At 42.5% G+C, this 18,113-nt stretch overlaps 1 protein-coding gene across 1 annotated transcript in view; it reads left to right on the forward strand.

The window, feature by feature from the left end:
- The first annotated feature begins 5,472 nt into the window (after positions 1-5,472).
- neo1a (neogenin 1a) overlaps positions 5,473-18,113 on the forward strand; it is a 133,746-nt gene continuing 121,105 nt past the window's right edge. The window contains exon 1 of the mRNA XM_083680381.1: positions 5,473-5,766. Coding sequence (XP_083536507.1) covers positions 5,676-5,766 — 91 coding nt within the window. The 5' untranslated portion in view covers positions 5,473-5,675. The remainder of the gene's footprint in view (positions 5,767-18,113) is intronic.

Below are 18,113 nucleotides of genomic sequence, written 5' to 3' on the forward strand. Positions count from 1 at the left end.
CTCCCCAATGCAATCTGGTCCCCAATGTGTATTATACATATGTATGAGTCTATAAACAGCACTCATGTGTTGACTGGTCAGTGAGTGAGGTAATGCTTCACTTCTCATAGTGTTCACTTTTCAGGAGGCACTAACAGCCACGTCAGGCAAAAGACAATGTCCGTCTGATTCACGATGTCCTAATCCCCAACACCACTTAATCTGTCTCAGAATAATAGGATCTGGTTCACACTGGGATCACATTAATCCCAGTGCCAATATATGTAATCCTCACTGGCAAAATACTTATTTACACAATTGCCACCGGATCAGGTGAGAGAGGTATTGAAATTGGAATTAAAAAAAAGTGTTTTATAGCAATTATCTGTATGTATTGAGTGCATAATGTTGATGTAATCTCTTTTGTTTTCTCACTCTCAAAAACATGAAACAGACGTGCCTTTGTTATGACTGACCATGTCGACCATGAAAGCATCAAGGCACTCAGTGTGTCAATACAAGCAGTAAGGAAGGTTGTTCCATTTACTGTAGATGGGTTCAAAAGATTCAGAGGGGTTAGAAAGGTTGTACATGATCAACTGCTAAAGTGCTTTAATCTACAGTGCCTATAGTGCTGTAATCCTACATGGCCTCTCACATCGGAAAATCCAGGTTAATGTAAGATGCAATGCTTCCATTTAACTGACGAAGTTCTCTTTACATGAGAGGGAAAGTTGAGCCATGGAATTAGGTATAATCTGGGGAAAATATGCTTCTGGAGCTGTAAGCAACAAACCCAAAGAGCTGGATGTACTGCACAGCCATCCTTGACCCTCATGAGCAAATTGATTGAAACATGCAGCTTTACGGTGGTTATAGTAAACTGGAACAAAAATGGCTTTCAGGCATTGAAGTGTGGACAGAATTGTTGTGCTTTCATTTATTCTTATTGAAATGTTTTCAACTAGGCTATTTGCTCCTCTCTTCAAACCCAACAGCTACATAACAAATCACTATTTCTGTGACGAGATCTTGGTACATGGCTGAGTTGTATTCATTTTGTCCATGTCTGCACCAGGTGAGGATTGTTGCGATTAAAGCAGAATTTTACTCCAAAATATGTTTTGGTATATTTCTCATCAGCCCACCATTGATATAGCTCCAGAATGTACTGACCTTGTGCATATAAACCTCATAGATATCCTCGTTGTGAGCTCAGATTTACTTCCTGGAAAAGTCTCATAGTGATGCTTCTTGTGTCAAAACACGTCATCATGAGACTATTCCAGTACACCTACGCTTGCTATTAAGAGATCAATGAGGCTCTGTTGTGCAAAATAATGACATTTCAGGTTTTTCTCATTCATTTGATCCCCTTGAAATAAACACTGTCTGGTGTGGCCTTGAGAGCAGAGATGACACAGCCCCTTGTCTAAAATCCTTAGAAAAGCTTTGTGGGCCACTTGCAACAAACGTGTGTTGCTATAACTTCCTTGGTTTATTACCAGGGCAGTGTGTCTTGAATAGTATAAGACTAAAACACTTGCCATGAAAATATGTCAGGGTCTAACTCAGGTGTAATTGGATGCACCTGTGCAGCAATGATGATGACGGATGTCACTCGCTACGAACCACTTTCAGGTAATGGCGGAGGGATATGTTCCCCTAATTCAAGATGTACAGGAGTGCTACTACATGTTTTGCCAAGGAAAATCAAAAGCGCTGTATGCTGTATTCATAGAGGATATCAATATGCTATTAAATATTTCCAATCTTGAGCAACACACGTTGTTATTTTAGGTTGTGTGATATTTTCATTCGTTGTGACTATTATTCAGTGTGTGTGTATGTGTGTGTGTGTGTGTGTGTGTGTGTGTGTATATGTATATATATATATATATATATATATATATATATATATATATATATATATATATATATATATGTGTGTGTATGTAGATAGATAGCTAGATAGATAGACAGATACATACATACATACATACATACATAGATAAAAAAAGATAGTATGTATATCCATAGCTGAATATATATAATGGCATTGTTTTGCACGCAATAAACGTCGGTTCATAAGGACTCCGACATCCGTCTCGGTTATTCTCTGAAATCTAATTCTTGCAATGCACTCCTACACATCTCCGCTGTTAAGAAATGCGGTGGTTATAAATATGATATAAGGTTTCTGATACGCATACAGGATAGGCCTACAGCTCAAACTCGTCGTCTCGGAAAACACAAAAACTGTTTTAACCGAGGTGTGACACGTGGCAAGCAACCAATGTATTTCCCCAACCTACTCATATTCTTTGAATACATCTTTGTTTCTTTAATGGGTTCATAAACTTGCATTAAGCCGACTCATCATAGTCTTACATAAAACCAACGCGCCGACAAATCCAAGCTGTCCCTTTTGAATTAATTCCTATATAAACCTGAATAACCATTCCTGTCCTTCGTTGAACCAACTGTGTTATGCCAAGTTAAGATATCCGAAATTCCAAGTAAACCAGGCTTATGTTGTGGGCGTGACCTTTATTTGGCTATGTGGAGCAGCTTCATTCAAATAAACATGTTCAACATTTCTTGATCGGATGTGTTCGCACGGAATGATAATTAACTAGGCTATAGGGTGCGCACTCAGGCAGCTACTGTACATGACTTGGCATGAAACCCTTGTATAGATACAGACGGCGCACATTAGGCTACAAGCTTTGATCCTTCCGCACGCGAAATAGATCTACTCGGACAGGTGTCTATCATCAAATTGTGCGAACACCGCAATATTGGTCTTGTATTACACTTCTAAAATTAGATGATAACTCTGTTGTCCCACCTAGCAGGAAGTGTGCCAAGCGCTATGGCATTAAAGGGGTGTCCAAGTCTAAACTACTTAAGATTTGCCTGAACATAATCCTGTTTTGGGGATCTCCTATAGTCAATCCCTGATTTTACTATCCTGTGCTTTCATTGTTGCTTCCCCTCATGATAAATTTGTTGTAGTTTAGTTCGCCATGTTATCCACTGCTAATTATCCCCTGCTTTCAATTGGCTCATTCATCCCTTCTCCTCTACCTTGCAACTCTTCCCCAGGTCGTTGCTGCAAAAGAAAACATGTTGCCAGTCAACTAACCTTTTAAAATAATGTTGCATTCATAGTATATATATTTACACACACCAATCCAACTAAAAGTATGAGTGTTATTAATGCTATAGCTTCCATTTGATATTGAGATATTGTAAGCCATCCCAGATCTGGGTGTAGTTTCTCCGTTGAGCATATGAAACCTGCCATTATCTTTAGGTCATAAATATAGATATCATATTGAGGGTAATTGAGCGTTGGAGACAGGTCTAGCATTCCCATCTCTCTCTACCTCTTGTGTGTGGGGGACCATGGTATTCCAGTGTATGGTTCACAGGGCAGGAGAAGCCTAGCTTGAAATGAGACCAAACAGTACGTACCACCTCCCAGTAGTTACACAAGGTTGATTCGGCAGATGGTCACTGACTTATCCTACAGCCAAGCATTAGCAGTGTATCTTCGCTGAAATCCAGAACTGATGATTCTTAGGATTTAAATGTAGTCGTAATTATACTGTCACAGACACCTGGACTAAAAGCAAAGAAACCTGATGCCATATTTTCATACAAGATTTGCTGTGCATTTAGAAGTCTTGGCATGGACTTTTCTTGAATGGCTTTTCATGTCTACTTCACATACAGAACAAATGGCCATTTTTAATGATGCAGTGTCATATGCATACTGTGTACTGCTGACACCAATTGACAAATACTCAAATACAAAATATGTGTCTATTTTGCACTTCATTTAGAGGTTTTGGGGAGTACATTTCATGAAATAGCGTTTCATTTCTGCTTCCAAAATGGGCTAGTGCAAATCTTCAAATAGAATGGGAGTAGGTCTAGTGCTGGCATCTCTATGCACATGTTATAGAGCATACAAACCATTGGGTGGAGCTCTTCTATATTTCTAAGGTTCTCCTCAATGCATGTGTGATCAAATTACCCACTGTTGGGCTTGTTTCAGGCACTATTAACCTGAATCCTTATGGGTTACCATGGAGCAAGGAATCAATCCAATATATGTTTGTTTGACTACCACCATGGACCCCACTATAAATGTATAGCTACTATTTCTCTGACTATACTGTTTATTACCAATTGTCACCTGTGCAGTTCTTATAAACAGATACATATAGGGAAATGTAACCATTTCAAAATCAAGTTTCCTGCTGTCCTCTTGTTGTTTAACAAATATGGTTGGACTTTCTGAACACAACTAGTATCTTCCTGTCCTTAACAATAAAGCCCACAATTATTTTAAGCAACTTAATCTTAAACTTAAGCAACTTAATCTGACATTCTGATTCCGAGCCAAAACGTGAAATAATCTGTCAGTATAAAATAGTTACAAAGACACGCTGCTGCCTTGGCCAGTGTTGTTTCTGTATACAATATATTAGAACTGTCTTGTTTATCAACAGGAAGAAGCATTCTGCAAATATTTACAATGTGCACAAACTCTGGGTTTCTGAGGACAACACATGTGACACGTGTCAACAGATGGTGATTCGTTACCTTGGGGACTCATGAGAAACTTGAAAATACAGCCGGAATACAATATTCTGGCATGACTACACTCACTGAGGTACAACATAAGGTCAATCAAATAATTGGAAGTGAATAGACAAATTAATTTTCATTTTGCATTTGTTACATTGTATTTTGTTCAGTTGCATTCCACAATATCTCATTCTGTATATGCCTATTAAACAAAACATTCAAGTAACACAATGTGAACAACACAATAGGCTATTATTATGTGTAATTAATAGGTCTTAAGATTACATTAGTTTCTAGTTCAGTAGGCTAGAACCAGTACAGTATATGGACATCCTAAACCCCCTTGTGTAATACAATAGGGGGGGGATACATCTCCATACAAAACCGGCTTCAGATGACCTGAATATAAATACATTGTTGTGTAATAGCTAATTAACTGTATGTAATTGCTGTGCAGTGAATACAGTAAAATGCATAATTGCAGATGGTACACCATTCTGTAAATGTTAATCTGGGTCCCACGCCATATTTTAGTTTTTGCCAATTCACGTAGCCACAATCCAGTGTTCGTACTCCACACCCTGTTTTCCAGGGACCCGCATAGAATTCCAGCCCTTCCACGCTGCTATTACGTTCCGTTCGCGAGCAGTAGCTGGCTGCGGTGTCGTTTTCTCCGACCAGTCGGACCGTGATAAATCTTTACAACTGCCTACATTCTCTGGTTTTTACGTATTTGATTGCATTTGGGAAAAGCTTGACTTAGTGCGTGACCGTCGATTTCCCCGTTTTCGAGTGCTGCGGTGTCTCTGAGGCTATGGATTGACTTCAGTTTTCCTTCAAACCCTCCACCAAGTTGAGAAAACATTCTAACCTGCGGTCTCTTTCTCCACACTTCGAGCTCACGAAGCCAGCTACATGTTTCATCCGGCCAGTTTCAAAAGTGGCTGGTTTCGGATGGTTCCTAACATTTCCTAGGTGATACCGTGAACTTCTTCGTTTGTCTCGGGAGTGTATCGAAGGAGGTGGCAGAGGATTTTAAACACGGATTTTCTCCGGGGTTCTTGAAGCCTGCAAACATTTATTTTTGAAAAGTGATGGCCGAGCGGGGAGCACGGTTGCTCCTCTCTCTCCTCTGTCTCACCTTTCTCTACCCTGCGACCACCGTGGCAAGACATGCCGACAAAGGTAACCGTTATGATTGCGCTTCTTTGATAAATTGTTTAATAGATAGTGTAGCATGTTTTTTTTCCGCGTCTGCTGAAAGTTAGCTATAATGTATTTCGCGTTCGGCATCGGCGAGAGCTATAAGTCCTGGAATGCACTAGCGGTAGCAACAGACGTGGAGCATGACTTGTAGCTTCTCGGCATCTGCAGGCTAATTAGTCAGCTGAATCTCAGTCAACTAAGGGCAGATGTTCATAAACAATGTCCTATTTAAGACTATTTTAACTAAATAACTTGAAAGGTCGCGAGTTATTACTCAATAAATTAAATTATATTGTCAATTATATCAGAGGGTTTTACCTTTGTTGTCTACAAGGTCAGTCATTTGTCAGCTTTGAGGTTTTGAAACATGTTATTACAGTCACGTTATAGCTTTTCCTTTCTGTTATCCAGTTATTTGTGATTGTTTTGAAGCATGTACAGTTTTGAGTATGTTCTCGTGTAATCAGTGGAAACATTTATTTGCAAAGCGAAACAGCATTTGTGTGATTGGCACAGGTTTCTTGCAATTTTCTTTGTAGGCTTCCATTACAGTCACGTAATTACGACGAGTGGCAAGAACTCGGGTCTATAAAACCACAAACTAATGACTCTCATTTGGGCTTACTGTCAAGCAATAAGCTCGCATCATCAGTCCGTAAGACATCTCATTACCTGGGCGTCAATACACGTTTAGCTGATGGATAAACTGTACAATTGTTTTTTTTAGGTTAGTTGTTTAGAATGTAGAGTAGGCTACTGAAATCAATTAGCAATTGTATCTCAGCCTTTTGAAATGAATGTTGGATCGGTGGTCGGGTCTAATTTCTTTCGGGTTTAACTTTTTAGCGCCTTTCTGTGTTCTTTGGAATGTTGATCAAATACTGTAAACAGAGGTAAAAATGACTTGACACCATGCTTCTTGGGGCCACACGTTACCTTAAGGTGCACCAATACCTGTGTAATAACTGTTAGGCGGTGGCTACATATACGGACGCGTATGGGAATGACCATTGGCTAAAAGTACGTTTTTATTGACGTGTACGTGTAATATACTTCTCCAATTGGATGAGCGCAATGTAGGGGCGGCACTACAAATAACTCGTAAATAACTCTTGTAAAATCTCCTTAGGTCATTGATGACAACGATGATTGCAAAGAGGATGATAGCTTGATGGATGTCTTTCCTCTGTATGTTTGCCTTGACCCCTGGTGATCTAGTGTACAACTCTTTGTCTTTCCATTGTCAATTTGTCCTTCATCAAAAAAAGAGAAGATTATAGCAGGCTAAAGTTTGGCAATAGCAAACTACTGCTACAGCATACAGCTTAGCTTGCTGTCAAACCACAGAAAGTTGGCCTAAACAAAACGTTAAAACACCTCCTCATCTTTGGAGACACTGGACAGTTACAATCCCATGCAAGAGTGGTAGTTGCAGCTAATTCAGTCAAAGACGCTTATTATTTTGCTGGCAGTGGCAAACTAGGTTGACTTTAGCCGTAAACACTCCACATATTTACTGTTACAGCCCTGCTGCACCAAGTGTGTGAAATCCACGTCTGTCAGACTAGTGTTAGACTATATTGTATTCAATGTTACCAGCTACACCAGCGCGTGTGTAAAGCATAGACATTGCCTGGCTGCTGTAGCTGTTACATTTGATGGTAAAGGACAAACCCGAACTCAAAGATATTCAGAACATAAACATAAAATCACGTGAATGTCAGGAATTGATGCATTTGAAGTTCCTTGCAGAAACAGGCTGGAAGGGCTATTTATTCTGCTTCCACAGAACTGCTCATGTTTCTGCTGTAGCATGTACAATTCCTGCACTGACAGGTACTTCACGGATTGTGCACACTGCATCCCGGTGTACCTCTGCTGTTAGCCAATGTCCCTACTCACTTGCGTGGTCGCAGTCGTAACTTCTGGCGTCGCCTGTCTCCAAAAGTGACAAGGTTTATGATTGTTAAACATTCTATTCTCCATTTGCTAGACTATCGCATGACAATAATAGGTTACAGCATATTTGGGTATGAGACTGGACTCGTTGAGGCTGTATTTGAGCAGTTGCCAACCAGGGCTGATCAATGCCTTTCAATACCTGTTGCATGATGGGGATAAAATCGTCTAGCCTCGCCTCAATTCTAGTCAGGTTCAATCTTGAACTCAAACAAGCCCTATATCTCAAGGCGGTCAGTCAACAGCTAAATGTGAAGTATTGCAGGATTCGGTAATGAACGTACTTTGAGCCTATGGTCATTTTAATATGCTCCCATATCAGCTGGCACTTCCTAATGGTTATTACTCTCATAACATTTTATGAACGTACGGTTTCATTGTACAATTAATAATTGCTTAATGGGAGTTGAGCAGTTTGTGTTAATACTTTCCGACCTTATTCCACTTGGGTAACCCGAACGGTAACGGTAAAACAACTTCATATAGCTTACCACAAGTCATATGTAGCAACATGCTAAGGGATCGGGGCAACTTGATGTGAAGTGTTCCCCATCCTGCTGTACCACCAGCTATGTGGTAAGCATTCCAAGGAGATTGAGTGACTGAGACAAATTGCAGGGCTATAATGAAAATCAAGCACACAGCACATGCTGGAGTGCACAACACATGTCTTTATCACATGCCTGATCATAGCAAATTCACACCCCTCATAGCCTGCTATAAGCCGGCATACTTCTGCCAACATTGTGTGTGTGTGTGTGTGTGTGTGTGTGTGTGTGTGTGTGGACCAGAAAATAATAAGCACTTGAACAGTTGAGCAAACTGCAGCAGCGTGTAAAAATGTGATGGTAAGAATAAAACACAGGCCAACTTTCTTAAAAAAAAGCTTGTTTTTCAGGCCAGTTGAAAGAATGTATGTGAAGTGAACAGAGGCCTTGGTTGGTTGGTGGAGTGACAGCCCAGGCCTCATCTCTGCTGGCTGTTGGGCTGTCTTGCATGAGGAGGCTGATGAAAGAGCCTCTCCTGCATGAAAACCGCTCTGCACTGCAGCCGTGGAAGGGAAGGGAAGTGGAAAAAAAAAGCCCCTCCTAGGCTTTGCTGGAGATCAGTACAAAAGAGAGAGATGGGGGTAGGGTGGAGCGGGCCGGCTCTGTCTGGAAAGCAATAAAACCAGGAGATTAAGGGGAGCGGGGGAGTTCCTTTGGGAGCTCTGATTGATTCCAGAGAATTGGACTGGGACCCTACACGCGGGCAGAGAGAGAGTCTCAAATTACTAATTGATGGGTCCCCCCTTTCTGAAAATATCTGTTTATTCAAAACACATTTCTCTGAGGTCTCTAGCCTTTGCGAGTATAGGACCGCAGCCAAAACGAGTCTTTATCAAAGTTGGGGAGTTGCAGCCTTTTGCTTAAATAGTTTTAATCCTTTTCATTTTCTTCGTTTGGTTCTATTTGCCTCTGGGGACCGGCGTAATGGATCCTTTTTTTTGTTTTAGATTGAAACAACTTAAACTCAATCTTCACCCCCATGCTGGAGTAGAACTCTTCCACATTGCTCATTCAGTGCCCTCCCCGCATCATAGCTCCTTAACATTTTTGTAACTGCCTTTCGGAGGAGTGTAAAATCCATTTAGGTTCCACCTTATCTGGGTAATCCTGCTGGGAGAGAACTGTGTGCTGATTGTCTCTCTGTGGACAATGCAAATAACTTGCTGAAATGTGTAAACATTGACCACCCCCCACAAGCCCACCCAGCCCACCCACCCACCCCCATCCGGACTACAGCAGGGGCTGACTTTAAAACAACAGACATTCTTTGGTGTACCTAAGGTTAAACTGCTCAGACCTTTGTTCTTTGCCTTTGTGTTGATAGTACTGCTAGTATATACAATATGTAGTCCTACGTGACGGTGGGTTTATTTTAGTTGTTCGTGGTTAGTTTTAATTTTTCCTCTACAATGTTCTTGGTTACACAATGCAACAGTTGTGTAGTCCTTTCATTGTTTCATGCATGCATTAATCACTCCAGGCAATGCATTTGTAAAGCTATAATACAATTTGATAAAACTTTAATTAAAAAAAAAAACCTACTGGTGAAACACTCTCACTGTGTCAAATGTAAATTATTTTTTACCGCTCAAGTGACCCTTGGTGGTTGGTTGGAAGAGTCTTCTCAATCTCCACCGGCTCACATTGTCCTGCGTCATGCTGGCATTTATTTCGTGCAGCCCTCCCTTACCTGCTGTCTCTCCCATTTATCACGCTGTTTACTGATCATTTATTTATGGCCTCCAATTGCTCATAAAGTCCTAATGACCTCCCTCTACTGAGAGTTGGATAATTGCACGCTTTACAGAGAGTTTGATTCATGTGCTTCCCTAATGAAAACATCCTCATTAGTATAGGCCTGCTGATTATGTCCTATTGGCCAGGGTCGTGTTCAGGAGGGTACTGATGGTGTCCTATGGCCAGGGATGGGTTCAGGAGGGTACTGATGGTGTCCTATGGCCAGGGATGGGTTCAGGAGGGTACTGATGGTGTCCTATGGCCAGGGATGGAGATGCTGAGCATGTAGGAGCTGCTCTGTGTCTTGTTTCATATCCACACTAATATATGCCACACTAGCCTAGCATAGCACTTTGAATGGATGGTCAATGCATTTGGTTATGATGTGTTCTGGTGGTGTGCATACCTTTAGCTGTCCTCAGTGAAGCTGGGAAAGGAACGATCAGCAGATGAATCAAGTGGAAAAGAAGACTACAACAGTATTTGCTCAATATGACGTCAGTATATTCATATCATAAATAGCACCAGTCGTTGTTGTTGTTGTAATTTACGACAGCGGCTGCGGCAGTTTATTATTTATAATTCCCTGGAAGAGAAGATCAATATCTCTTGAATAGACTCTAAATGGCAGCTCATCCGCACTAGCATCTTTTTTAATGACGGGGGTCAATATGTCTGCCAGCTGTGTGTGTCTGCATGCTTTTCAAGTGGCTTCTGTTGTCATCCCAATTTACGTATTAGACCTTTTTGCTAATTGTCTCATTTGCAAATGAGGCGTTCCAAACAGAATCAAAATGTAATCTTGATTGTGAATTGTACTCTGATTGAAAGATTAATTATAAGTAAAACAGCTTTTTTTTCTCTCTTTTTTTTTTTTCTTCTTTTTTTTTTCATAGTGATTGTTTCCACACATTGTAGAATTCATTAATAGTTGTCCTGGGAGAACCTACCAGAACATTTCTGTGCCAACAAAGGTTCTGGGATTTTAGATTGGATAACAAACATTGCTGTCAGCAGTTATTGTGTTGTGAGAGACATGGGTGTCCATCAGTGAAGGCTGGTGGAGGTGCAAATCCGAGGACGGGATTGTGAATGCAAGGAACGGGATGAGGAATTCTCAAGCTTCCCACATAAAACGTTGAGCTCTTTCAGCTGAGCATCTGTGGACCATATTGATGTAGGTCTCCATGTAGTCAATAAATCTTCCATACCAGCGCAGAGGGGAAAAAAGGTAACATGAACCAAACCATTGGTGTTGACCTGGTATTAACAATGAACTTAATTAGCTGGTAACTATTGGTACTTTCAATAGGCCTATTTGTTTTAGTGAATCCCAGAGCAACCGTAATTCCTGGATAATAATTACGTCATTCCCTGTTACTATGTTTTTTATAGGTACAGTAACTACCAGGTTACCAGCGGACTGTTTAATAAAGCATTACTGAACCATTCAGCTGTCCAATGACAAGTGACCCATACAACTGTTTCAGTCCTACTGTGTGTGTTCAGCAGCCATTGTTTCTCCTCTGAATGTCCCCCATGTAGCCCATTTGAGAGCACTAGTCATCTCCTTGATAAGGGTAACAGACACTGAGGGCAGACTCTGCAGAGAGAGAGAGAGCCACACACACACACACACACACACACACACACACACACACACACACACACACACACACACACACACACACACACACACACACACACACAGATGGCTGTTGTGAGTGGAGAGAAGCCAGGCTACTACTCCAAGTTCTGAGGCCCAGACCAGATCATTGACATGGCTTCAGTTCAATTCACCCCTGCTGAGATGAAAGAGCTGCTCTGTCTGAGCTGTGGTCTCTGGTCCTCCAGTGGTGTGACTCACTACACAGACCAGCATGGCTAGCCTAGCGCATCCTTCTCCATCCTCCATGATAGCCCTCTGCCATCTTGTCCCTTCCTGATTCTGTTCAGTTTTCCAAGTCCTTTAAAGACTTTTCCAGACAGTAGGGCCTATCATTCTAAATGTACTCCAGGCTGTCCTCCGTTTTTGCTATTGTAATGGTCTCTTAGCGAACATTAGGCAATGAAAACGTATGTTTTATCGTGACTGTGCATTAACTTTGACTGCAGTCTGGAGCGAAAGGGTAGGCTTCCTCAGACGGTACATTCCTCTTGAGTGGTTGTAATTGTGGATCTTTCTATGGGGTTTTGCAACAGAGCTATGTGGGATAGTGTCAGAGTCTGGTTATTGCAAACAGAGGATTTTTACAAGGAAACTGGAAAGCTTATATTGGTGCCCTGTTACAGACAAAGCACAGAGTGGACTCTCCGTCCGCTTGCATTGTTCCCAGAACAGCAGACATAACCGCCATGCTAATTATTATTATTATTGTGACATTATTGGTAGTCCAGCAACATAATAAGCCTGTCCACATACACACAGACACACACACACACCACATTTGGTAATCTAGGTGTTATGCAAGACGTTAGGATGGTAGATGATGTCTTGACGCAAAAGGAGCCAATAAAGCATCCCCAAGCCTCATTTCATAAACAATGCACGCTTTCCCAAAAGCAAAATGGCTGCAGGAAATGGCATTTATGTGAGATACGAGCGGTGGGATGCAGTTAGCAAGGAGAGAAGACATTTATGTCCCTCGTCTGGCTTTCACGCCAAGCCTCACATGGAAACGAGCTTTGTGACCATTCCAAAGGCATCTTTCTGCAAGCTCAGCAGGGCTGTGAGGACTTCGTTTTTCCTCCTAAAAACTTTTTTTGGGTTTTGCCCGGGCTCCTGCAGTGGTGTCTCCTGCCAAAGGCGGCAGCTGCAGTGGATTATGACACATGCAAGCTGTGCTCGTCGGTGGAGGCTGGGCCTAACGAGAGCTAGGCTGTATTTTACACACAGCCCCATTTACAGCCCTACTCCGAAAGAAGAAGAAGAAGAGAGAGAAAAATGAATTGTTGGTGGATATCTCTTGTCTCTCTGCTCCAGAGGAGGCCTTGAAATCTGACCTTGATGTTTCAAACCAGGCTTATTTTTCTGCAGAGGATGAAATATGTCCTGTGGTCGAGTACATCTTTTGTTAGATCTTGAGCCCACAACACACTGAGAACTGAAGCGCAAAGATGTGTCTTTGAGCTGTTTTTGTAATTTGAATGTACTGAATATCTTTTTATGCTAAAAAATTGTGTTGTGGAGCAGAAGCGAGGGCTAATGAGACCATTACAAATGTCACCCCAGCAATTGTTTATCATCACTATGGCAGTTATTTTAAATATCATCCCCAGCCTAATCAACTTTTAACTCTGGAGAACTTTTAATACCTTTTAAGGTTCTAAATCTCATTCTTGGCAGCAAGCCTCTCTTCATGAATTAGGAAAGAATGTAATATTCTTTTGGAAACCATGATTAATAACCTTAATTTGATTCCACTATACCTTCTGGAGTTCTCCACCCACAGCTCCCAGACGCGAATCTCTCCTCCTCAGTCTTTTTTGGACGCCATCCAGAGTTTGAAGAATGAATGGTAAATACCTTGGCGGTGTTTTTTTTTAGGAAGTGAGATCATAAAAGGTACATCAAAAAGAATTTATCACTAGTGATTTGAAAAAGAGAACAGTATCAATCTTGCTCGCTGTTGCCGGTGATGTTTTTGGGCATGGGCGCATTCTGTAATTTGGCCAGCATAATTTGAACCCAGTTAACACTGACCCAGTTTGTCAGAGTACTTTTGATGGGTTCTCTGGCCTTCCGTGTCTCAACAATACAAGGGCAGTCTGAAAGTGACCTAGTTCGTTGAGCAAATTAACTTTTGGATTGTTTTCTCTTAACCTTACTATTCATCTTTAGTCTTGATAAACCACTCATACCTACCCAGTGATGCCCAACTTTACATTGTGTGCATGACTTAAAATTGCCCCCCCACCCCCCCTCCCCCTACCCCAATCCACTCAGTCAAAGGAGCACTTCATAGACTAGAGGGGTGTGGGGGCAGTCAGTCACAGAGAGAGGATTGTGAGGCTGCTCAAACAAACCGCCTGCCGTCGTCTTGTGCCCGGCCTGTGGCTTTTGGCAGCTTTAGACATGGAGCGGTGTTTGTGTGGGTATGTGCACATACACTGTGTGTGTGCACGCGCGTGTGTGTGTGTGGGAGTATGTTTGTCTGTGTGTGTGTGTATACGTGTGTGTACCACCCACCTCCAGATGCACAGCTGTTTTATCAACAAAGCTCAGACGGTCGCTCTGCTTTACTTTCCTCTCAAAACAACATGTTTGTTTACTTGGTGTCAAGTGGCACAGAAATCAGGGGGTGGACACTTCTATATCCATCATCACAGGTTTTTGTGGTATAGGTAGCTCAAAGAGTGTCATCTAGCAGTACGGTATTGCGCGCTCAGTTTGCAAAATGGCAGGGAGGGAAAGGCAAGCTTTAATTGCAACACTTTGATTATACCAGTTTTTTTTATAGGAGAGTCCTCTTTTAGGCAGACAAAATTATAGATTTGCTGGCAGCTGCGAATGACAAATGAGAGAGATTGTTAGTTGTGTGGTTTGGGCACGTTGTTTCAAACTCCTCTGAAAGAGCTTTGATTTCTAAAAGTGTGTTTGCCGCAAAGAGTTTTCTAAGCTTGCAGACACGAAAACCCTGAGTCTCAACTTGAATGAGTTGACAAATGCAATTGATGAATCTTAGGCCACACTTGCAGGGTTACGTAAACTCTCGACTATCTCAGATTGCTTGGATACCTCGCTTAAACTACCTGAGTCGACAGTCTTGCTTTATATCTAATTATAGTGTCTTTTTAAATAGTTAATGAGTCGCTGTGAATTTGGCAAGTGGGGCCCAGAACAATTCTCTTTGAAGTAGCTATGGTTTTCCTCAGAAGTTTTTCTTTTATTGTTTTACAAGTAAATTACTGATTTATCTAGTCTTTGTAGTCAAATGTTATCTAAACCACCACTGATTCAAGTCCTAGTGGGTGTAGTTTTACTTTTACTTAAGTAAAACCGTATGAAGGCGTCCGAAATCATCCTGGTCATCCTGCCTTGCAGTATTTTTCCATAAAATGTTCTTCGTATGACTGGAAAGGCCCTCTTACAGTGCACCCAGAAGATTGTAACCCAACTAAGTTGAAGCACTATGGTTTGAGTCAAGAGTAGCTGGTCCTGTTATCTAACTAGTGAAGTCGCGAATGCTGATCACACCATTCCAGAGCCCGTATAAGTTGGTACATTGTCCCTTTAAATCTTAAAAAAAAAAAAAAAAAAAAAAAAAAAAACTTCTCTCCCCTCAACCTACCAGGTTTTTGTTTTGATTTCATTCGCTACCATGGTGACCCCACACAAGTCCTCTTTGGTTGTCTATATTAACGTGTGTTTCTGTGGGTAAATCCGGGCTGAAATGAGTCTTTGAAAAGTGCAGTGCGGGATAGAGGTTCTTTTGTGTGTCCGGGAGGCTGGAGCTCCCCTTTGGCAGGAGGCACCGCTGGCTGTTGCCCTGTGTTATTGGAGCTTGTCTATCCTCAACGTTGAGCCCTGCTACAGCTAACAGAGGTCAAGAGGGCCGGGCTAAATGACTGCCTAAGCCTATGAAATGCATTGCTATGATGTAATGGAATTGCTCGTCTCTTGTGACTCCTGCATTGGCCCAGCTTTTAACACTTCACAAAATTGAATATAACTGCCCTCACAGAAGCCGACTCGGTCTGCTGCTTTCCAACCGAGGGATGGTCAGCTGCACCTCTATTCTACAGAGGAAGGCAATCATGAGCCTGGCTATATGAATGTGCTAATTAGTGGTTCTGGAAAGTGATTGACTGTGTAACTGGAGATGACGAACGCTTCGTCATGCTTGAATAGTTCCAACGCTGATGAAAGCCCTCAGCTTCTGCTGGGGTATTTGGTCTTTGTATTGCCATAATAGCAAACTGTGGCTTCTTAATGGATTAAGGGAACGAGTCTCAACTGACTTCTTTAGCTTTGTGTACAGTGAGAGAGGCCCCTCGGGCTCGGTATGGCAGAGTTGAGCTTATAAAGGTAACTTTTAGATGGCCTTGAGCTGGCTAAATGAAATGCACTGCTTACCGAGGCTGTGCACCTGAACACAAAGGATGGTTCTGGACATTTTTAAAGGACCAGTCATACTTCCTGATATTATTTTTTAAGTTCTGATGAAAGAAACATTTCAGTGGAACCATTTAAATTGGAACCATTTAAATTATAGGATTTTTTTTATGAGAGCTGTGACAGTTTTAGAGCTCACCCCCTTACACACACACACACACACACACACATACATACACACACCTATTGCAGTACAGCTGGGCATCATTCTCTCACGTTGATTAAACCATAAAGAACCTGAGTGTAGCATCTGGGAGACACCAACCATATATAGTGCTGATGTAACCCAGCTGCATCAGCTCCCTTTGACTCCTTAATCCTTGACCCTTGACATCTGACCCCCCCCACCCCCACCATGGCAGTCCCAGCAGTCACAAAATGGAGAAAAAGCCAGCGGGAGCACCTGCAGAGTGGCAGCAGCATTCCAACACTGGACCCCGACACACAGATGTCATATGAGACCATGGGGACACGTTTGGTTCGGAGGGGGGGCAGGTGGGGGACGGGGGGTTGAGGGTTAGGATAGTGAGGGGCAGTTGGGATGGGGTAGGGGGCCAGCTGTTACCAAGCAACCCTAACGAGGATTCCGATCAAGAAGGCAGGAAGAACATTAGTGATGCGCACACGCACGCGCACACACACACACGCACACATTCACACACTGTAATTACCCTGACGTGAGCTCCTGAGGCAAAGCCTGCTGTGTATAATATATTAATGCACTCCGTAATTGAAATCCAAAATGAAAGTGGTCAAACATTAATTATTTGTCAAGTCAGGTTTACTTATTTTTGAAGCGGTGCTCACAAAGTAGCCACTGTTAATTATCTGTTCTTTTGTCAATGCCGTGTTCCTGGGGAAGGAGACTATTAGTTGGGGTCATCGTTGAGGGGTTAGGAGGTAATGCTCTTGGCAGATCAGATTGACCAGTTAATGGACCAGTTGCGTCACTACCTTTCTCAACTCACCTCAAGTCTCTCCACTGAGCCGTACTGGAACTGTGTCTGATGGCTTGGGCTGTGTCTGATGGCTTGGGCAGTGTCTGATGGCTTGGGCTTGTTGGGCTTGGTATGCACTGTGGAAACCAGATGGATTGTTAGTTGGATGGAAGCTAAATAGATATTCTGCTTTAGGGCTGCTTTCATACCGCATTTACCTAAAGTGGTCTAAATTGGTCCTGAGTGCATAAGCATGTCATTCAAGCTTTCAGGGCACCTGCTGTACAAATGTTCTCAAATAACACATGCACACACACACACACACGCACACACACTTCGCTGAATGTTCAAAATATATCCTTCAGGCTGTTTACTCCATATGTTCACAAGACTTTGATGAACGCCTTGAATTTAATAGGTCTTAATGAAAATTCACTTGGCATTATAAAACGGTTAATCAAATCTGAAAGCTCGCAAGTCAGTTGAGGCAGTTTATAAACACAGTCATCATGATGTACCCAAGGTTGATTTAATAGCTGAATATGTCGCTATACGGATCTGGACATTTTTAAAAGACCCAAGGTGCGGCTGTCCATAATCCCCCTCCTATTCCACCTCGTTACTTTCCACCTCACAGAGAGTCGGCTCAGGGTTACTTTGTGTGAAGGGTTTATGAGCTGATGCTAGCTAGCTAGCGGGGTGCTCTTTGTTAATGGAAGGGACTGGAGACTTAATGATGAAGCTCCCTAACCTCCCCAGACCTAAATCAATGGACCTACTCTTCCCTCTACCCCCGGCCCCCCCTACCCACGCCCCTCCCCTTCCTCCTCTCCATACACCCACGGTGCTGCTGCATTCCCAGCCTGGCGGGGCGGTGTCTCTAGGCCCGGGCGATGTCACGCACCCCCGTCAGCCTGAAACGACTGCTGAGGGAGGGTCAGGGGTTCAAGTGCTCCCTGTGGGGCAGTGCCTGGGATGCCATAGTGACGGTACAGTACGGGAGCTCCCCCCCCTCCCCCCCCCCCACAC

Source organism: Argentina silus (assembly GCF_951799395.1).
Source record: "Argentina silus genome assembly, chromosome: 11".
Classification (NCBI taxonomy): domain Eukaryota; kingdom Metazoa; phylum Chordata; class Actinopteri; order Argentiniformes; family Argentinidae; genus Argentina; species Argentina silus.